General features: G+C 38.1%; 1 protein-coding gene across 1 annotated transcript; it reads left to right on the forward strand.

The window, feature by feature from the left end:
* The first annotated feature begins 648 nt into the window (after window positions 1-648).
* On the forward strand, window positions 649-21,385 carry AP4E1 (adaptor related protein complex 4 subunit epsilon 1). Its single transcript, XM_042474872.1, has 20 exons — window positions 649-771; window positions 2,295-2,418; window positions 3,156-3,229; window positions 3,588-3,709; window positions 4,151-4,310; window positions 4,631-4,797; window positions 5,413-5,486; window positions 5,960-6,082; window positions 6,167-6,276; window positions 6,753-6,892; window positions 7,924-8,036; window positions 8,160-8,278; window positions 9,416-9,715; window positions 10,373-10,487; window positions 12,003-12,138; window positions 12,812-13,070; window positions 14,388-14,957; window positions 15,083-15,267; window positions 15,774-15,931; window positions 16,860-21,385. The coding sequence occupies exons 2-20, from the start codon at window positions 2,301-2,303 to the stop codon at window positions 17,018-17,020; spliced, it is 3,204 nt and encodes a 1,067-aa protein (XP_042330806.1). The 5' UTR covers window positions 649-771; window positions 2,295-2,300; the 3' UTR covers window positions 17,021-21,385.
* The last annotated feature ends 8 nt before the right edge of the window (window positions 21,386-21,393 follow it).

A 21,393-nucleotide genomic window follows, 5' to 3' on the forward strand; every position in this document is an offset into this window, starting at 1 on the left:
AGGGAATCATGGGAGAATATTTGCCCATAGGGAATCATGGGAGAATACTCGCCCATAGGGAATCATGGGAGAATATTTGCCCATAGAGAATCATGGGAGAATACTCGCCCTTAGAGAATAATAGGAGAGTACTTGCCCATAGAGCATCATGGGAAAATACATGCCCATAGAGAATGATAGGAGAACAGTTGCTCATTGTATTTAGGGGCTTAGAATTGCATCTGTAACCGTTTAAGAGTACATAATTTCTTTTGGGGGGCTCACTTGGCTGTAGCATTTGATATGTACAACAACATATTGGTTAAAACGTTTTGGATGTTGTTGTATCGCATCATGATGAATTGGCTTATAAACCTCATGAAGGGATTAAGAAGTAAAAGAATCTAGTCCGGTTCAAGAGATATGTGTAATTGTGATGTAGGTTAGAAAGAGGACACCAGGGAGTAGTAAAATGCTTTGGAGGAGTTTGTGGTAGACATATACTGAAATCCAGTTGGTTAGTGCCCTCTGCAATAGACATATTAAATAAATGGTTAGAGGGTGAATCACTGTAAATCCAGTTATATTGAATGGGTCAGCTCTGGTCATGGCTACCAACAGGATTTATGCTTTAGTGTGGCTAGGTGTTTTTTGTGTTACTTCTGTGTTTTCTAAAATGACACAAACATTTAAAATTGATCTTCAAAAATTCTTTATCAGGAAGAAGAAAAGTTAATCCAACAGGAATTAAATAATTTGAAGGCAACAGTTTCTGCACCGACAACAACACTGGTAAGTTTTAAAGGCAAAACAATGCTAATTTTGTCCAGTATACAAACAGATGTTCAGTGATATTTTTACTGAGCTGTACTTACCAAGTCAACGCTCCCCTCCCACACCAAACACTCCCTAGGTGTGTAAGTTACTCTTCACTTGATGACGGGTATTGAGTGCTTTTGAAAGTTGTAATAGGTTGTGATAATGGACTTCAGATGGTGTGCCAGAGAAAAGTGGTAGCAGGAGGGACCACAAACACACTGGTTATTTCTCAGGCTTGTCAAAAGAGAGACAACCCAGTGTCACAATAAACAAACTGTGAACAGGAGAGTGTGAAGTAGGAGAGGCAGCATGCTGACCTTTCATTTGTAACCCTGCAATAATTGGACTAGTTGCTTTGTGTGATCACAGTTAATGTTTTAGATGGCTTTAAAGGGGGACAACAACAAGAGCTGAACTACAGCTTCTAGAACCCATGCATAGACCTAAAGAAAACCTGTGGCCATAATAACAAAGAAGAGCCTCTATGATTAGAGAGAGTTTGCTGTTGAGTACAAGTTCATAGAATCATAGTTGCTTTAGAAGGACTTGTATTTGTTTGTGGGCTTCTTGGAGATGTGTTTCTGGTGGTTGAGTTTGAAACAGAATTTGAAAGTTAGGAAAATAAGCTTAAAGTGAAGATAAGTGACAGAAGTAGAAGGACCAGTTGCAACATTGTCAATAGATGCCACACATTTAGAGAGTGAGCTAAGCTTTTGGTAGTGCTGGTAGACAAAGAAGACTATGTTCTAGATACGTTAATCAAGAATGACTTGATTTACAGAGAAGAAAGATTTAAAAAGAATTAAAATTGTGAATATGAGGGGAAGAATAAATAATATTGTCAGAGCATCCCAGTAATCTGAATGAGTTCTTTTGTCTTTATGGAGTTCATATATGGATGGACTGCAGTGCTTGGCTACTGAGTTAGCTACCTTAGGTCCTGTGCACTGGGGCAAGGAGGTTGGTGGTACAGGAGGAGCTGTCTTTACCTACCCACCCTTAAATAAATGGAAGGCAATTTTTTGTTTCTGGTATAGGGACTATGGATTTGTGAGGTTGCTGGGAAAGTGGGTGTGGATTGGAGGGGAATCAGATGTGGCATTGGCGGCATCCTCCCTTGTGTAATCTTTGACTGAACTCCATTTCAGCTGTTCCTTCACTGAATCTGTCCTGATCATGTAACAGGAGTCAGGATATATGTTGAATTCTAGATGCTTCAGCTGGTGGAAACCTGAAAACTGGGAACAGGGAAAGAAACATAATGAAGTTGCAACCTTAAGACAGGATTGAATTTATGAGAAAGCAGCCATGACAACAAAAACATGACACAGAAGTGCTCCTTTTGTTTTTGCCATGTAGCATAGCCTGTCTAGATGTGGACTGCAGCTCCCACCATCCTTCACTATTGTCTGAAACCATTGATGCCGTGTATTTCTTTGTATCTTACTGATTGAGCATCTTACTTGGCTTTAAATGTATAATTTCTTCTTTTTCAGAGACTGATGAAGGAGTGTATGGTGAGACTGATATATTGTGAGATGTTGGGCTATGAGGCTTCTTTTGGATACATCCATGCAATCAAGTTAGCTCAGCAAGGGAACCTTTTTGAGAAAAGAGTCGGTATGCATTTCCTAGTATGCTGCTCAAAAAAGTCCGTATCTAGCTCTGGTTATTTTTATACTATGTTATAGTTTGGCAAAAGAAAAAGAAAAAAAGAATGAGGGATTGCTATGACTGTTCAGATGCCTCTGGCAAGTCTGCATGCTCCCCTGGCAACTTGCATTGTAGAATATGAAGAACCAGTGTCTTGTAGTGGTTAAAATATTAAACTGTACTTGAGAAATCCAGGATCAGTTCCCACTAAGCTGTGAAACTCAGAGGATGACACTGGGCTATCACAAATTCATTGAAAAGATAAAGCGAGGAGGAGGAGAACTCTGCATACTGCCTTGAGCCCATTGAAGGAAAGCTGAAATAGAAAACATTGCCCTAAATCCTATTATTAGTCCTAGAGTTGTCCCATTGAATCAGTGGGGTTTACCTATGTGTTGATTAGCCTTTCAACAGTAGGTACTCTAGCTGGGATTAACCAACAGGATGCCAACAAATATTGCTGAACAGCAAAGTACTATATATATCTATTTTTATATGTATGTAAAATATCATTTTAACTTTCTTTGACTTCTTATTTTCTAGACCCTTTCAGCATTTAGATAGCAAATTCTTTGGGGACAGAAATGCTTTGTTTGTGTTTTGAAAAATGACCTAGGCCTTTAGGATACAGGAGGCTAGAAATTAAATACTTCATATAAAAAATGGAATGCACAGTACAGACTTTTGTCTTTCGCCTTTTTTAGGTTATTTGGCAGTTTCCTTATTTCTTCATGAAAATCATGAGTTGCTGCTTCTACTCGTGAATACAGTAGTGAAGGTACAGTTTTTGTGAGAGGTTTGGAGGTAAACATCAATCTGACCTCAGGACTGCACAGTTTTTCTTTTCTTTTTTAAAAAGTAGATCAAAGCCATAAATATTCATTTATTAATAAACACTTGTTTAACAGCTACAATCTCAAGAACAGAGAAAATTGCAAGGTTTTTCTTTCTGTTTCTTCATGGGCCTTTGCAACCCCTTCATTCAGAAGACCCTTGTTGAAAAATAATTCATGGAAATGATTGAGCTGGTTGCCTTTACTTCATGTTTTGTTGTTTTTTTAAAAAATAATGTGAATAATATGGGCTAAGCTGCTGAGGGACAATATAACTGCCTTTGTTTTTCTCATTTGTGGCAGGATTTGCAAAGTACTAATCTAATGGAAGTGTGTATGGCTCTTACTGTGGCAAGCCAGATTTTTCCACGGGAGATGATCCCAGCTGTCCTTCCATTAGTAGAAGACAAGCTTCAGCATTCAAAGTATGTTCTTGTTTATACAATTCTAAGAAATTTAAAATTCAAGGTAATTGCAAATAGACATCACTAGATACCAATCAATCAGTCAATCAATCTCTATTGCTTTTGGCTAATGCCCATTGCAAAAACCAAAGTAAGAAAACAATATGCATAAAATTTCCATAAAACCAATATACAATGAATTGTCTCAAATAACAGATGCTTAACATTAACAGTTATGGGTAATTTATATGACATAAATATGTTAAAATTCACAGTTGAACCCTTTTAGATCAAATTATCCCCGTTACATGGAATAGCTATCTCTGCTACGTATTTCTTCCTGGCCTTTTTAGCAGCAAGGGCAAACAAGGCTATACGCCAGGTCACATATAGATACAATGACAGTAATAGTTGCGCTCAGTTATATGAACCAAATTGTTGTTTCTTATTTTTCTTTTTTAGGGAAATAATTAGAAGAAAAGCTGTTCAGGCACTGTTCAAATTCTACCTTATTGCTCCCAACCAAGTCCAGCATATCCATGGTAAATTTCAAAAGGCACTCTGTGACAGGGACGTGGGAGTTATGGCTGCTTCGTTGCACATTTATCTCCAATTGGTGAAGGTGGGTTGTTTTTTTTTAAAAGAGTAAACTATTGAACTGAGCCTATGACTTAAGAGCTGACAAAAACAGAAATCTGAAGTGTGTGTATTAAAAAAAACAGTATTTTTGTTCTCTCCATATCTGATGTTGTTTGTTGTTTATACTGATGAATGTGTTGAAGTTTAGTTGCATATTTTGTGTTTAACAGCTTATTTGATTGTAAGCTTGAAAATGGGGAGAATGTTCTGCATAAAAAGAAATTAAAATTGAAACAGTGGTAACATGTGCTTTTTACACCATTTTGTAAAACGTCTTAATTACATGCTTTGTCTTTTGTCTAGGAAGATGCTTCTGGACACAAGGACTTGACAGGCAGCTTTGTAGCTATTTTAAAGCAGGTAGTAGGAGGAAAACTTCCTGTAGACTTCAACTATCACAGTGTACCAGCACCTTGGTTACAAATTCAGCTTTTAAGAATATTGGGGCTACTTGGAAAAGATGATCCAAGGTAAGCCTTCCTTAAGCCTGAACTTCTAGAAAAGTTTAGCTGGTTTATTAATTCTTGAGTTTTGTCAGTATTCTTCCATGAAACAAAAATGAGAAAGATTTGCGTGGGGTAGGTTTTCCATCTGTTCAACACATCAGGATCAGTTCTCTTTTTGTAGGCTTGGTCTAATTTCTTATGTAGTCTCTAAGATATGTGTAGGTGGGTTGAAGAGTACTTTGGCTATTTTCTAACATTCAGTTTTAATAATCTGATCAAGCTGTCACATGTTAATACATGTGTCACAGAATGAATTTCTAGTTCTCATCCTATGATGTGATTGCAGCTGCTATCTTCTTATTAGGCATACTGTATTTTTACCTGAGATCTAAATTACAAGATGGAGTTTGTGTCACAAAAATCTTGTGCATTCTGAACCTATTTGTTCCTAACAGTTGTAAACAGAAAACATTGTAAATAACAGGAATAATGTGAAGGTGTTACTCAGGGTTCTGTCAGTGGTCTGTTGGATTGCATGCAGTAGTGTGCAGGACTGATAAATAACAATTGGAAAATGTTATTTATTTTTATCAGAATATATTTAATGACTGCACTTGAACACTTATCTTTTTGTAACAGGACCAGTGAACTTATGTATGATGTTTTGGATGAATCTTTAAGGAGAGCGGAGATAAACCACAACATTACGTATGGCAAGTACAAGTATATTTCTTAAAATACAGTACTTACTACAGTTCTGTGGAAAGAGAAAAGAAGGAGTTAAAACAGAGTTGGAAAGAAAATGAAGAAGAATAGGAAGTAATAAGAAGATGATGCAAATAGAATAAAAAGAAATTAAATATTTGAAAGTGATTTTGGTTGAATGGGCAAGCCTGTTTTAATAGCAAAAGCTGCTTGTCGCTTCGTGCCTCTGACTATTTGTATGGCTTCCTGGCCTTAGAGTCTTAATTGGTAACATAATCAGGTGATGAGCTTGAGATATTGATATGGCGTATGAAATCCTAACCCTAAAAATTGCTCAGCAAAAAGTGTTGAATATTGTCAAGTGTTACTACTATATAGTTGTCATTTGAGTTAAAGTGGTAAGCTTGCATCTAGGCTATATTGCTGTGGATGGGAGTTCACATAATGTCTATTGTCTGCTGTTTTCTTTGTCTTTCTGCAGCAATCTTGTTTGAATGTGTCCAGACAATTTACACAATTTACCCTAAATCTGATTTACTTGAGAAGGCTGCCAAATGCATTGGGAAATTTGTCCTGTCTCCTAAAATTAATTTAAAATATTTGGGTGAGTTCTCTGATCATAACAGCATCAGATATTGAATGCCATGTGTTTTTGGCTTGCAAATGTTGCTGTAACTTTTCTTTCTAGGATTAAAGGCCCTAACATACGTTGTTCAGCAAGATCCCACCCTTGCACTGCAGCACCAAATGACAATAATTGAGTGCCTAGATCATCCTGACCCTATTATTAAAAGAGAAGTAAGTTGAATTCTAACAACCTACTCAAACACACGTTGCCAACATTGCTTTGAGACTACAGTTTGCCATTTTGAGAAGTAGTATGGATACTGTTGATGAACAGATCATGACTTCTATAAATTTTTGACTAAAGGATATCATCATAAATAATGCTTAGTTTTTGGTTGATCTAGTAACAATATAATTAGACATTTTCCTGAGTCATCATGTGTTTGTGTGAGATAGGGATGGAAGCACTGGTCTTGTTTCACTTTGTATAATTGCTTTATTCCAAGCTTACATTTCAAGCACATTTTCTGTAATTTTTTTAACATTTGCATTTTGATATACAATTGTCTCTAAAATAGGCTCGTTAATACTTTAGTATAATTGATATTTTGTATTTCTACTCTTTAGCCTGTTCCTTGTTAAATTTTGCTGTTGTTCAATGGGGCTGCAGTTAATCATTGGTTCGCTTTGCCTTATCTATCCTTCAGACAGTGGAACTTCTATATAGAATCACCAATGGACAGAATGTCAGAGTTATTGTTCAGAAGATGCTTGACTACCTAACTCAAACCAAGGAAGAATATACCATTATCAACATCGTTGGCAAAATAGCAGAATTAGCTGAAAAATATCCTTCCTTTGAGTTTTTAGAATGGTTACATTAAAGTTTATTGTCATTTTATAGAATGATTTGTATTTATAGGCTTTAAGAATACATTGCAAGAGTTTGTTCCCAGATGTTGTAGTGCATTCCAACTTAGATGTATTTAAATTATGTCTGTGTGAGAAGAGTAATATGCATTTTGTAAAACATTTGGGTACTCGGTGTGAATGGGCATGTAACAAACATATCTCTTGTTACAGAAAAAAAAATATTTTTAATACGTTAAGTCAGTCTATTGAATGTAACACTTTTGAAGCATAGGATGTATTTTACATAATTTAAATATATTAATTTGGAGTTACCTGCCCAGCCCTAATGCAGTTTAAATAAAGAGCTTTCCTAACAGATTTATGTTATGTCATGAGCCCAGGTCCAAGATGATGTTGTTTTGGAATGCAGGATCTACATTTGTCAGTATAATAAAACATTCAACTTGCTTCTTTCTTGCATAGTCTTACATGATATGACACACTTTCTCCAGAGGGTTTTGTATGAATTCCAAGTGGGTCCTTGACAGTTTTTCATCCAGGCATCTTAAAGTGCCTGACCAGTAATTTTAGCAGTAGAGCTGTATCATTTTTCTTTAGACCAATCTCTCTAAATAGTCTTGACATCACTAATGAGGAGAATATTAGAATCTATAAAATGACAGACATTGTAGACTTAGGCACAGATGGTTGGTTAACCTGTGGTAACCTTGTCCTTTAACCAGATCTTCCCGTTTTCAAAATAATATGAAAAATGTATCAAGAAACCATAATAATAGTTTAGAAATTGCTTTCATGAGATCTAAAACCGAGGGATGCCATAGTGAATGAGTCTTTTCTGTTACCTACCTTGATTTCATTTCTTTTGCCTGCAGATAATTTTAGTATTTATTTCTGTAATTAGTGCACTAATATTACTAATGTTGGAATGGATGACTTTGAACCTGAAAAGGAGAACAGTTTATACTTGATTTTTCCATGTACTTTCCTTAGTGTTCCTCCTGGCACATATGCTCCTGACAGTGAATGGTTCATCCAGACTATGAATGCAGTATTTTCCATAGGAGGGGATAAAATGCACCCAGACATCCCAAACAGTTTCTTGAGACTCCTTGCTGAAGGTGAGCAAATCCAATATAACTCCACAGTGCAAATGAATTTACTGCTATCATTTATTTATTAATACATAATAACAAAATCACATAAGGCAATTAAAAAATAAAAACTTGTTATGTTCTTTCTAGGGTTTGAAGATGAAAAGGAAGATAGCCAGCTGCGGCTTCATGCTGTCCAATCTTACCTTAAATTGCTAGAAAATGAAAATGTGGTTTATCCTCAGAAATTTGTTCAAGTGATGAGTTGGGTAAGAACAACATGGATTAAAAAGAGAGATTACAGTTCTCCCACAGAATTAAACTCTATATGCAGCATGGACAATTGAATTTTAACTATAATTAAGGGAAAGAGATAGTTTTGAAAAATGAGAAACAGTTCATGCCTAAGTGGTAGCTTATTTAACAGCATTGGCTACCAGTTTGCTACCAGGACAATGTTAAGGTTGTGATACTAAGTCCCTAAACTACTTGGAACTGTAATACATTGCAGATGTATATCTGGCAGCCCCCGGGAGGAGGGTCTTTTCTTCAGAGGTACCCACTCACGTATTACCCACCCCATACAGGTTTGCATTCTCTGATGTAGTTTTGGCATACCTTGGCGTTTATTGAGCTATGTTGCCTGTCATTTTGATTTTAGTTTATTGGTTTAATGCCTTGAATGGAAATAATCCACAGGTTCGGATATCTATATTTTTCAAAGGTAGACATTTCTCGCATACAAAATAATTCTTATCCTGTGGATAATTTCTATTCAAAGTATTAAATAAAATGATGATAAACTCCAGTGCGATTCATAACAATGCTCCAGAATTTATGTTGATTGCAAGCTGTCTAATAAATGAGGTACTTGGAACAAGAACTCAAGTGAGGTATCTTTAAATATGTCTGACAATGTCATTGATGAGGATTTCAGCAAATAGCTGAAATACCAGGTTAATATATTTCAAGACTGGGTTGTATGAAAAGTTGAAAAATTAGTGATGCCTTTTTATTTTTACTTTGTCCTGTTTTAAACTAGTTTTTAGGGAGTTGTGCAAGCTTGCAGTTTAAACTGTGCTAAATTCTGCAGGCTTGCTGAAAAACATATCTCTTGTCTCTTCCATTTTGATCAACAAATATCTTTTTGCTCAAATTAGCATTGGGGATAGACATAGTTTCAGCTCAGATATCAGAATAGTTATATATGGTATATTTTACTGTTATCTGCAAGCTGTTTTGTTCTTAAGATTGTTATCAGTGCAATTGTGTTGATCAAGCCTCTTTAGTTACCATTTTACATTTTGCCTAGTTAAACAGTTCTCTTGCAACAATTTCAAAGGTTTATGCATATTTTAATCAAGTGTTTTTACATTGACTTTGCCATTCTAATTGCCCTTTGTCAGGTGTTAGGGGAATATAGTTGTCTTATGAAAAATGTGGATCCAGAAGTTGTCTTGGCAAGTTTGCATAGGATTATGAAGAGAAATACCACTTCTGAAACAAAAGCTTGGATTATGGCTGCAGTCACTAAAGTAGCTTCTCATACTACATGTTCAAAAACAGTTGATAAACTCATCATGGAATTTGGTACCTCTCTGGACACTTGCATGAGACAGTATGTCTATGAATTAAAGCACCTCTATGAAGACAAGGAATTGATGAAAAAATTGTTCCCAGTTGATGCTAGTTATGAGGATATAGTGGTGAGTTCATGCAATCATGTATGCATTATTTTTTGTCTATGGGACCTGAGTGTTTCTTCAAATCATGCTTGAAATAGCATACTTTGATCATGTACATCTGAATACAAAAGATCTAGGGTAAGATGCTGTACTTGAAGTAAAGCACATGGATAGTCGTTGGTGATTGTTCCTCCCTCATTTCCCCTTACTGCTTAGCTAATCATCTATGAGGAAACAGTATTCTGGTTTGGGATCATTCTGCTATTTGATACAGAAATACTCCCCATCCACATGTACTGATATGAAGAGGAGGGTCAGTGGAATATGTGTCCATGCATGTACATGTTCTTGAACTGCCACCTGGAATTGCATGTGCCCCTTGGAGCCAAGAGGGTTATCCAGCTAAGCTGTTCAGAGAGATTTTGCCTCTTGTCCCAATCATACGGTGGCAAGAATTTCCAGTTTTAACAATTAGAATCTGCTATCCAACATTAAAGCCTTTACCTTCTAGCTTCTAACAGGGACCTCAGCTAAATGTCAGAGGTGCACCTAGCTTGAGTTGAGGGTATAATGCATTTCTAGACTAGCAGCAGATTGAATTTAGAAGGTGGGATGGCATTTTTAAGGGGTTTATAATCAAACAGTAAGTTTCTGATCTGTCACTCTAATTCATTATAGGTAGATGCTTCCTTATCTTTCTTAGATGGGTTTGTAGCTGAAGGACTGGACCATGGTGCAGCACCTTATAAACCTCGTCACCAAAGGCAAGAGGAGAAGCTGTCTCAGGAAAAAGGTGATTGCTTGTTGATTCATCCTGTGAACATTATTTAGAATAAGGTTAGGATGGGAATATGATCATTATGACTATTGTTGATAGCTTTAAAAATAATGTTCTACACAACTACCATTGCAGCACTTAATCTGTTGCATGGCAGTGACTTCGCCCTTTCAAACACCAGTGTTAATCTCTGTGTGTAGGTTTTGTGTTTTCCACTCTGAGCAGTACCTAGAAAATTTCCACCCACTTGGGATGGGCGTTCTTAATTCCTGATCTGCGTTTGCACTGTGGAAAAAATAATTCTTTAATATCTCATATGTTATAAAGCACAAATGCTTCCCTTCTCCCTGTAGTTATCTATGTTCTGTAGAAGATTTATGTGAAATGCTTCATCATAAGCAGTTAATTGACTATTTTAACTATGTAGTTTTACTGTGAGAAATACGTAGGAAATACTATACAGTTGCCCCATCATATTCGCTGGGGTTAGGGGAAGAAGCCCCCACGCATATGAAAAGTTTGCGAATAGCACAAGCCCCACCCACCTCTTCCTCTGATGCCTGGGACAGCTGCAGTCAGCTGTCCCAAGCACAGAAGAAGGTGGGTGGAGCCAGAGCATGCATGCTGCCAAATTCCTCTTCTCCTTTCCCTGGGACCAGCTGGTCACAGGGAAAGGAGAAGATGGGGAGATCTGGGCACAAGCGCTGCCCATTCCCCTCCTCCTCTCCCTGGGACCAGCTGGTTGCAGGGAAAGGAGAAGGTGGGTGGAGCCAGTGCATGCACTGTCCAGGGCAGCTTGTGTGCCAGCTTGGCCCACTTTGTCCCATACTTGGGACTCAGCACAGGAGAAAGAGACTGGGCAGCGCATGCCGGCTCTGCCTACTTTCTTCCTGCTTGGGACTCAGCTGAGTCCCAAGCACAGGAGAAAGAGGTGGGCGGGGTTCACACTGAGATTGCAAATAATCAAATTCGTGAATCTCAAGTCTGCGAACATCAAGGGACAACTGTATTTTTAAAATGTGGGAAGCACTGCCTGTATTTTAATATGTATGGTTAATCACGATGATGATGATGAATTTTCATGGCCAATATTCAAAAGTGCACATACTTTTACGTGCCTCTTTTTAGATCAGTTAGCTCTTGATTTAAACCTGTGTGGAAAAGTAATACGGTCAGCCCTTCATATTGGCAGGTTAGCCATGTGCAGATGGCTCTGCCCCATTATTATCAGTGGTGGTGCATGCATGCAGCCACGCTGACATAGCCACACACATGCCAGTGTCCACTGATGTTAATGGAACTTGAAGTCCCACATTTTTTGGTATCTGCAGGGGGGAGGCTGAGACCAACGCCCTGCCAATATGGAGGACTGGCTGTACTTTCATAAGGATTGTTGGTATAATATGGGATGTAAAATATTTTTGTTGGAACACCATAAGTTGCTGACATAATAGCCTGTCTTTCCTATAATGATTATTGTCTTAAAAGACTGATAATTGAATTTTGAAAAGTGATTCCCTTTCTCTGCAGCTTTGAATTTTGAACCTTATGGACTATCCCTTTCCCAGACTTTCTCAGCATCTACTTTTACTGGAAGGCAGTCCCCTACTGGACTTTCTCTGGGATCTGACATCTCTGGCAATAGTGCTGAGACAGGACAAAAGGGGTGAGTATGTTTCTCTCTTCAGTGAAGACTTAATATGTAGTTTTGACTCCTTGGCCTGAATTCAGGAAGTGGCATACACATGTGGAGTAGGTGCTATGCAAGCTGTGGAAAAAACCCAGCATAGCACATCTGACTAATTCAGTAGACAATAGTGGAAGCAAACAACCCTAGTGCAGGACCTGGAACAATAGATGCAAACTACAGGAAAAGAGATTCCACCTCAACATTAGGAGGAACTTCCTGACAGTAAGGGCTGTTCGACAGTGGAATACACTCCCTTGGAATGTAGTGGAGTCTACTTCCTTAGAGGTCTTTAAACACAGGCTGATGGCTATCTGTTGGGGATGCTTTGATTGTGATTTCCTGCATGGCAGGGGTTGGACTGAATGGCCCTTGTGGTCTCTTCCAACTGTATGATTCTATCACATAGTGCAGTGATCACTTTAAGGAGACAACAGTGGAAGTGCCATTGTGCAACTGCAACATTGGCAACAACTATAAGCAGCCCAAAGTGCTGTGCATATGCAGGTGCACATAGTGCAGCATATTGGGCACTGCATCTTTTGTATTTTGTGTTTTGGTTTGGCCAATGTGTAACTGTGGCTTTTGGCCATCTGCACTGTCTTACACTGATGTATGCTCTGCAGACCTTTCCTGAATATTATCTTTTTAGGACCAACAGTCTGAAGCTTGAAGGTGTGAAGAAACTATGGGGAAAAGAAGGCTATCTTCCCCAAAATGAAAGCCAAGTAGAAAATGAAGAGAACATCAAGCCTGTTTTGCTCGGTAGCTCAGTTATGGAGAATATTGTTTGTAACTTTCCATCACACTCTGAGCAAGAAATTCCTGGTCTTTCTGAGGGAGAGGAAGTGAAACAACAACTAGCATCAACACTCTTTGTTGGCCTAAGCGCACAAGGCAGCATCAGTCTGGTATGACAAGTTTGTGGCACTAGCCTTACTGCCATTTCAGTGATTTTTAGTGTATGTCCCAAAGCTGAGGCTACCAGATTTGTGTTCTAGCTAGTATTTATCTGTAAGACATAAATGCAGAGACTAGTTTCAGAAGATCTGTGTATCCAAAGTTCAAGTAACTGAATGGATTTTTTGAATTGCCATGCTTGATTTCTGATATTCGGAAGGACCTGTAACTTTGACTTTAAAAAAGAAAAGATGATGTTTGGGTGCCCTAATTATCCTATCTGATTTTTGGTGCAGTCAAAACAGTTTTTGATTCTTGAAATCTGTTCCTCTATGCCATGGCAAAAGATTTGAAATTGAGAGTAATTTGAAAACATCTTAACATATATTAGGGAGTAGCCATTCAGAGGGGGAAAGGTCTGGCATTTTTTTTTTTATAAGTGCAAGCCTTGCCTACAGTAAATTTATTATTGCCTAACTCTAGAAGTCTCCCCTATAACAATTTAAGTTAAAATCTGACGAGTCATACTCCTGGTATTTTTCTGCCTGCAATTCAGGAACCTTTGTTTGCAAGCAAGGTAAACATTACCAGTTTGAATGTTACCGCCCTCATTCCTTCATACCTTTTGGCCTCCTTTGCTTAATACATATTTAACATCTAAAAGGAATAAGATGGTATGTTGCTGTTGTCCTCTTCTTAGTTTTTGACCTGCACAAGCAGTGACCCCCAGTGTCAAGTAAATATAATTTTTATCATTGCTGAACAAATTCGGAACATAGGAAGCTGCCTTAGGATGAGATTATGTGTTCATCCAAGAAGTTCTCCAAGATTTCAAGCAAGATTGTTTTTTGGAGAATCTAGTGATTGGATTTGGGATCTCCTGCATGCAGAAGCATGTCCTCTACCATTAAGCTGTGATGTCTCACACTCCTGTGCCTTGTGTCAACATACCTTATTTTCTTGAAATGCTAGTCCTTTCATTTGCGTAGTGGACCCATAGCTGGGTCATACCCTATCTCAGAGTGGTTCAGACCAGCAGTATTGCTTCTCCTTAGTGATTTATTAGAAGGGGAGAAGGAAAGAGGATATTAAAAATTGAGTGGGAAACCTGAGAAAGAGAAAATGAAGGAGAGAAAATGGGCACATAACAAAAAATAAAATAAAATAGACATTTGTTCTTGTGTCCTAAGTTGTGGTTAAAGGTATGCTCTAATTCTGAAAATACTTGTACTAAAACCTTAAACCACAAAAACCTTAAGGTGTTTTTGAATTCGCATTTGAATTCACAAGTATGCTTTGTCTGTCTCTTTTGGATTTATGCATTCAAGATGGGAAGAAGCGATGCTACAACTCAGAAGTTCACAAGGAAATCAAAAATAAGTGAAGGAAAAGCAAGTGAGGGATCATCCAGTATCCAGAGTCCTGTCACCCCTTCACATCTTCCTGACACATTATCCAAGAACAAGGAGCCCTTTCAAAACAATGGACATCATGGAATAAGGAAAACATCACTTTGTTCTGCAGAAACATCTGAACTGAAGGTAGCATCAGATAGGTCTCTTTCTGCAACAGAAGCTGGACCAGATGGCAAGCTTTTGAGTCATAGACCCTCACAGTCCTCTTTGTTTGCAGATTGTAATATGGAATTTTTTCCTCATTCTTCAAGCACTCAGACTGTTGTCCACAAGCAACACACTTCAATGCCTTACCTACCAGAGGAAGCAGCTAAACATCCTCATTCAGAAATCATAGAACTTTGTTCCAATGAAACTCTTGTGTTGTACTTTTGTAAAATCTGGAAAGATGATTGTGTTTCACTGTTTTTATTTCTTTCCAATAAAAGCAGCTCTGTACTTAGAGATGTGAATTTGGAATTTGAACACACAGAACATCTGAAGGTAATAAGAAGATTTATTATAATTTTATCAATTGTTTTGGCTTTTCCCCTGAAAAGAAGTTCTGTTAGTTATAAATACATGTTAAATGTATTGATGGTTTGTTTTCTTCCTTTTTAAACATATAGATCATTGAAAGTCCTGGCTGTCATTTTGCTAAAATAGATGCTGAAAGCATAGAAAGTTTCCAGATATGTGTAGAGATGGAGGACCTTTGCTCATCAGTAATGGTTTCTGGTTACATCGTTTATCATCTAGAATCAGAAGGATGCCTCAGATTTTCTGTTCCTTTGGTACTGTTGGATTTTATCAGGTAACTATTAAAAGAACTTGCTTCATACATAGTTGAATACACAGCATTAGTTTCAGTTTAGTTGAAGTTTTTTATCTTGAGATCCTATGTAAATCTCTCTTATACACACATGTACAATATATTGTGTGCATACCACACATGTAAACATCCCCATCTGTTTCCTAAACTTTTTTCTGATTCCTTAGGGATGATTCTAGGGTAGTTAGATAAATGTGAATGTCTTTGGAATGTAAAGGGTAACTTGTGGATTTCCCCTACCCCCCGGGTTTTCTGTTTCTACATGACATATGCCCTGTACTGGAAGGTTTCCCAATACATTTTAATAAATCCCTTGATTACCTTATTTTAAAGGACTCCTGTTCAGCTTGATCCTTAACGTTCTTGGATGCTAGGAAAATATTTAGTATTGGGGAGAAAAGTTGTCGTTTTGGACAGCTTTTAAATAATGCTTTAAAAATATGTTAACTTTTATTTTTCCTGATTTTCATTATCAATATCACTTTCAGGCCAATGAAAATGACCACTGATGAATTTGGAAAAATGTGGCTTGCTGTTTCAAATGATGTGAAACAAAATGTAAAGATGACATCCTCTCAGAGATCATTGTCAGTTGTTCTTAATACCTTGCAACAAAAGCTGAAGCTACATATTGTTGATATCATAGGTAAGCAGCTTGAAATTTCTTCACTGTGATCCAGGAATTGTAGTTGGTAGCAATAGCTTAAAACATTGTTTAACATAAAAGTGTACATTTAAGGAATGGTCATGTATGGAGAGATTTTGGGACTTTTCTGATAGAAAGTCATTTTCCTAAGTGTCCTGGGTTGGGCCCTAACACACCACATAAGATGAAATGGCAGGAACCTCTGGGATTAATAGCCCTAGGTTTTGACCAGGGAATAATTTTGCCAGAACATGGAAAAGTTACTTTGTTGGAGCATAAATCCTGGAGGCCTGAATACCCTAAAGGCACCAGAATCATGTTCTGATCTTGGAAGCTAAGCAGGGTCAACCCTGGTTAGTACTTGGATAGCAGATTGCCAGTGAATGCCAAGTGCTGTAGACTATTTCAGAGGAGGGAACTTGCCTAAGAAAACCCTATGAAATTCATGGGGCTGTCATAAGCCAACAGATGATGTGAAGACATATACATACATAAGGACAGATTTGGCTTTTCCAGAATTGGCGTGATTTTTACTTTGAAGTGTAGTGGACAACCACAGAAGCAGCCTGAGTTGAATGATCTACATTCCAAAGAAGGATTCCACTTGAATTGTGTTTTTGATATTCACCCCTAATTTAAAATAGGCAGTCCATGAAATAGATGAATTATTGCCAAGGTAAACTTGTGCTCATCAAAAGCCTATTCATTTTCATGTGGAAAAGGCCAGACTGCAAATGTTTGTTCAGTAATCTGCTTTGCACAGAAATCAATGCTTTACAAAGTTAGGATATAAGTTTGTGACTGAATCTCATACTTCAGTATGGAAGGTCTGCAAGCAATGATTAGAGCTACATTTGTATATGAAAATAAGTATTTGAATAACAAAACAATAACATTTATGGGGAAACTATCTTTTCTCTTCCTTTAGGTAATGAGGGAATAGCATCATGCCAAATGCTTCCGTCGGTGCCCTGTTTACTACATTGTCGTATCCACGCTGGGATGTTGGCATTATGGTTCAGATCACCTTGCTCTGCTCTTCCAGACTGTTTACTTTATCAGTGTCAAAAGGTGATGGAAGAATCCTGAGTGTTACAGTGCCTCATTTTCTGTCTTTCAACTTCAAGAAAGTTGAAAGTGATTTTTGTGCAGGGATTTACCGAAGCCAACTCTTTCCTGTGGTGGACAAGAAGCTACGTAAGAATAGGCACTATGGACATGAGGACTGTACAAGAAGGTGATTATATTGAGGTGCTTGTCCTCCAGAATCAGGATCACCCAGTCAGTCACTGACAAGGGACTAAAAGTATGGGTCAGATGTTATGCAAGATAAGTATTTTCTATTTATGTCCTTGTGTAAGTCACAACAATTTATTCATAGGATCAGCACTACTTGAATTGTTTCATTAATTTGGCTGATAGTCTAGAAAAACATTTTAAGCCTTGTCTGCTCAAGAACTTTCTTGAAGTGGCATCTTAAATGCCAGGTTTGCAAGGACACAAGATGCTTCATTGTTGATGCGACTGACATTCAGTTATAGGATAGCCACGACTGTCCCATGCCTGCAGGCCCTGGTTGGGCTATGGTGGTACTGTTGTCTCAGTAGCAACCTATGGAAGTGTAGGCCATAGTTGCTCATACCTCAAGTAAGGAATGAACCTTGGGGCTGCTCTTTTTTGATGCCATAGTTCAGTAACAGGAAGATTTTGACTTATTATGTGATAGAATATACCGTAAACTTCCTTTGTGAATGCATATTGAGGCTGTCAGCAATATCTTAATTTGCCACGTGGTTGTAAACTTTGCTGCCTATCAGAAGTTGGCTTCTAAAATGCAATACCTCCATCAGAGTGCTAAGCATTTTGGCTTTCAGTGTTCAAAAATGCCAGGCCTTTAATCTAGGAAGCTTCTCTCAGCGTGCCTAAGAGCCTGTGCATGAACTAGTCATTCTGATTGAAACAGCATTCCACCTTGCTTCATCAACAGCTGGCCTTCATTGCGCCAGCCATTGACCTTGATGATAAAACAGCGTATAGATGTACTTGCACAGCTTGTTCCATATAGCCGTGGGGACTTTGGTCTTTGTTTCTTGAATAGGCTGCTTTTGTGGTACATATCAAACTGCTTTATTGCTTTTCAGTATCCTGTGTTTTACCTCATGTTCTGTCGTCATTGTTCTGGCTGAATGTGCCCTCCTTGGGCAGATTGAGAATAGCTCTTTTGATCCCAGCCGCACAACTGGAGCTTACTAAATACAAAGTAATCCATTTTTTAAAAAAACTCACCTCCTGCAAGATGTTAGAAGCAGCTCCAGCCTTTGCTTCCCTTGGGTTATTGGAATGAATTTTTCATACTTACACAGCAGTAACATGGTTGTGTTTGCTAATAGGACAGACCTATATGGCTTTTTAACTTTTTAACTCCAGCCTGATCAGTTCTAAGTATGAGCTGTAAGCTCTGATCGTCTCTTGTTGCAGAACAGAAACATTACAAGCATTTGATTCCCCCTATTCAGTTACATATTTGGCCCTCTGTATCCATGGATTCTGCATCTGCGACTTGAAAATATTTTTTTAAAACCCCAAATAGTAAACCTTGATTTTGGCAATTCTTATAAGGAACACTATTTTACTGTGCCACTGTATATAATGGAACTTAAACATCCATGTGTTTTGGTATCCATGGGGGGTGCTAGAACCAAACCCCAGCAGATACCAAGGGCCCACTGTACTATGTTCTGTTGTTCAGAATCTGAGTGGAATTTGAGCTTCTGAGGTGGATTAGGGTATAGGTCAGTGGAAATGAATGGTCTTTATTATGAGGCTTACTTGAGATGTAGCACAGGTTTATAATTCTTATAATCAAAAGTGGAAATAAGTAGAGCTGAGTAAATGGTGCAGGAGTTGACGCGAGATCATTTATAGTGTTTAACAGGAGCAGAAATTTCTATTTCAAAAAGGGGTGTATCAAAGCATTCATAGACTTAATCTTTTCAGTGGCAGTGCTGGTGGTAGGTATAGCAGTGCTGATGGTGGTGTTAATTTGGTCAGTTTTCATGATCTATAGCACTCTTTGCTCTAGGAGCTATTTGTAAAGTGAAGATGTGTGTCTTTAAAAAACAAAAGCTGTTGGATTAGAGTCATGAATGGACACAGTGTGGCTTTCTTCATCATAAAATCAGCGTTACAGACTGATTCTACAGTTGCTTTGGGATTCTCTTCTGATAGATTTTCCATCATCTTTTTGTTATGTGGAGGTACATAGGTATTGGTGGGGGGGGGGGAGGACATTGTGCTGAACATCCGTATGAAAGAATAGGAACACTGTCAACATTTTCTTTATACTGTATTTGTCTCTGCAATGCCAAGGCCTCCAACAAAATGTGAAAGATTTCCACTAAAACTTAAAGCAACACCTCATTTACATTTGGATATGTAAAGTTTTCGAATCTGACTGAAAATAGTATTTTTAAATGTATGTCTGTATGTATTTTATTTATGTGTTTATCTACATCATAATCTACTTTTACATCAAAAAAGCACTCCTCGACACATTTAAAATCCAATAAATAACAACAGTTTATTCTGTTTGTTTGCTGCTGTTGGACCTGGGCCAAAATCCTCATAAGCCACAATATTCAGAAAGGTCTTGTTCTTGGCTTCCATGACCATCTTGAAAACAGGAAGAAGAAGAAAAAGGCTATACAGGAAGGAAATTGAATGGCCCAATAAGAGGGAGCAGCAGGGCAGCAAGAAAGGTTAGGAGATGTGTACCATGTAATCTTTGACACCATGAACTCTAAGAACAGGGTAGTCAAGGAAGAGGAATTGGTGCAGTGTAATCAGGTTGGTAATTGGAATCATTCCCATGTTGTACTTTGAACTTGAAAGATGGATGAAGACATTTTTGAGAAGGTGCCCATTACCATAAGTGTAAAGGTGAGGATAGAGGTTGGTGGTCTACCAGAAAAAGATAACATCTCTGTGCAATCTCTGTCACAGAACAGAAGGGACACTATAAAAGAAACAGTGGCTAAGATCAGGGAGATGTGGTTTAACGTTTTACCAGATGGAACTATGCCAAATTTCCGTCACTGCCCAAACTCACCTTTCACACACACACACACACACATTGCTGGATGCAGCTTGAGAGTGTGTGTGCGTGTGGGGGTGCGGGATGGTGGAGGTATATCTATGTGCCTGTAACTTGGACACACAACAACAAGACATCTCTGTGACCTGGGGGTTCTTCAGAGGTTGTGGAAGAGGTCAGGATTGTGAATCCAGCTAGAGGGATCTGGATGCTTCACACCTCCCATCCACACCCACAAGGTAACTTCCAACCAGCAGAAACCAGGAGTGGAGTTCCAGAAAGCTGGACAGGTGTTTCTCCCTTCCAGTCTTGTTTTGATGGCATGGATTATTAAAAATACACTGAAGCATCATAAACAGACTTGTAACCATTAATGTATATAATATTTACTTTACGGCTGATTTATATAAAGAGGAAAATGGTTTGAGGGAATCAGTATAGTCTGCATATTTTTCTTCCTTGCTGGGAGTGCATTGGGAGCCTGCACTGGACCATTGCAGAACCAGGCCCAGATTTGCAATACTGTGCCCTGTCTTGGATATTTACTTTTTTTTCTCCCACTTTCCCCCATGTTTTTGGCATGTCTGGACTGTTTTAAGCCTAGGAAATGCCCTTATTTAATCAAGAAGTAAATAAGAATTTTTCACAAAAAAATTGTAGTGAGGGAATCCTGGGGTCTCAAGAGGCTTGGGGTGTGTGTGTGTGTGTGAGAGAGAGAGAGAGTACATATACATAGGATTTTCCCCACCCCTGTTTTATACTATTAACAGTACACATCACATTTAAAGCGTGTAACTGAACAAAATCCAGGGTAGAGTTAAAAGACATAGCCATGTTAGTCTGGAATATCAGTATGCAAAGGGATCTTGTAGCACCTTTGAGACTAACTTTGTAGAAGAAGATGTAGCATAAGCTTTCATAGACTTGGTCAACTTGCATCTAAGGAGGTAGACAAAGTCAACAAAAGCTTATGCTACAATGTCCTCTACACAGTCTCAAAGGTGCTACAAGATCCCTTTGCATACTAAAACCCAGTGTACTGCTACAAGTTGGCAAAGGTACTGTTTCTGGTCTATGCAGCTTCCTACTATTTCTGCAATATGAAGTTTGGCTTTTTAAATACAGTAATAGTTCTGCCTTCAATGCATTTCTAAGTGCTGAGTTCTAATATACATTTTGTTTGAAACTTAATTTTGACGTTTTTAAACTGGATGTATGCAGAATGTAACAACAATTGAACTTAATAGAAACTACTTTTCTTACTTGTACCCGTGGTACTTTCTATTTCTAAAATACTCACAAAAGTGGTTTCTTTTTGCTCCTATTCAATGTAGCATAACAAAATAAACACTTTCTGTGCATCTACTGT

This window comes from Sceloporus undulatus, chromosome 6 (genome assembly GCF_019175285.1).
Source record: "Sceloporus undulatus isolate JIND9_A2432 ecotype Alabama chromosome 6, SceUnd_v1.1, whole genome shotgun sequence".
NCBI classification, from domain to species: Eukaryota; Metazoa; Chordata; class Lepidosauria; order Squamata; family Phrynosomatidae; genus Sceloporus; species Sceloporus undulatus.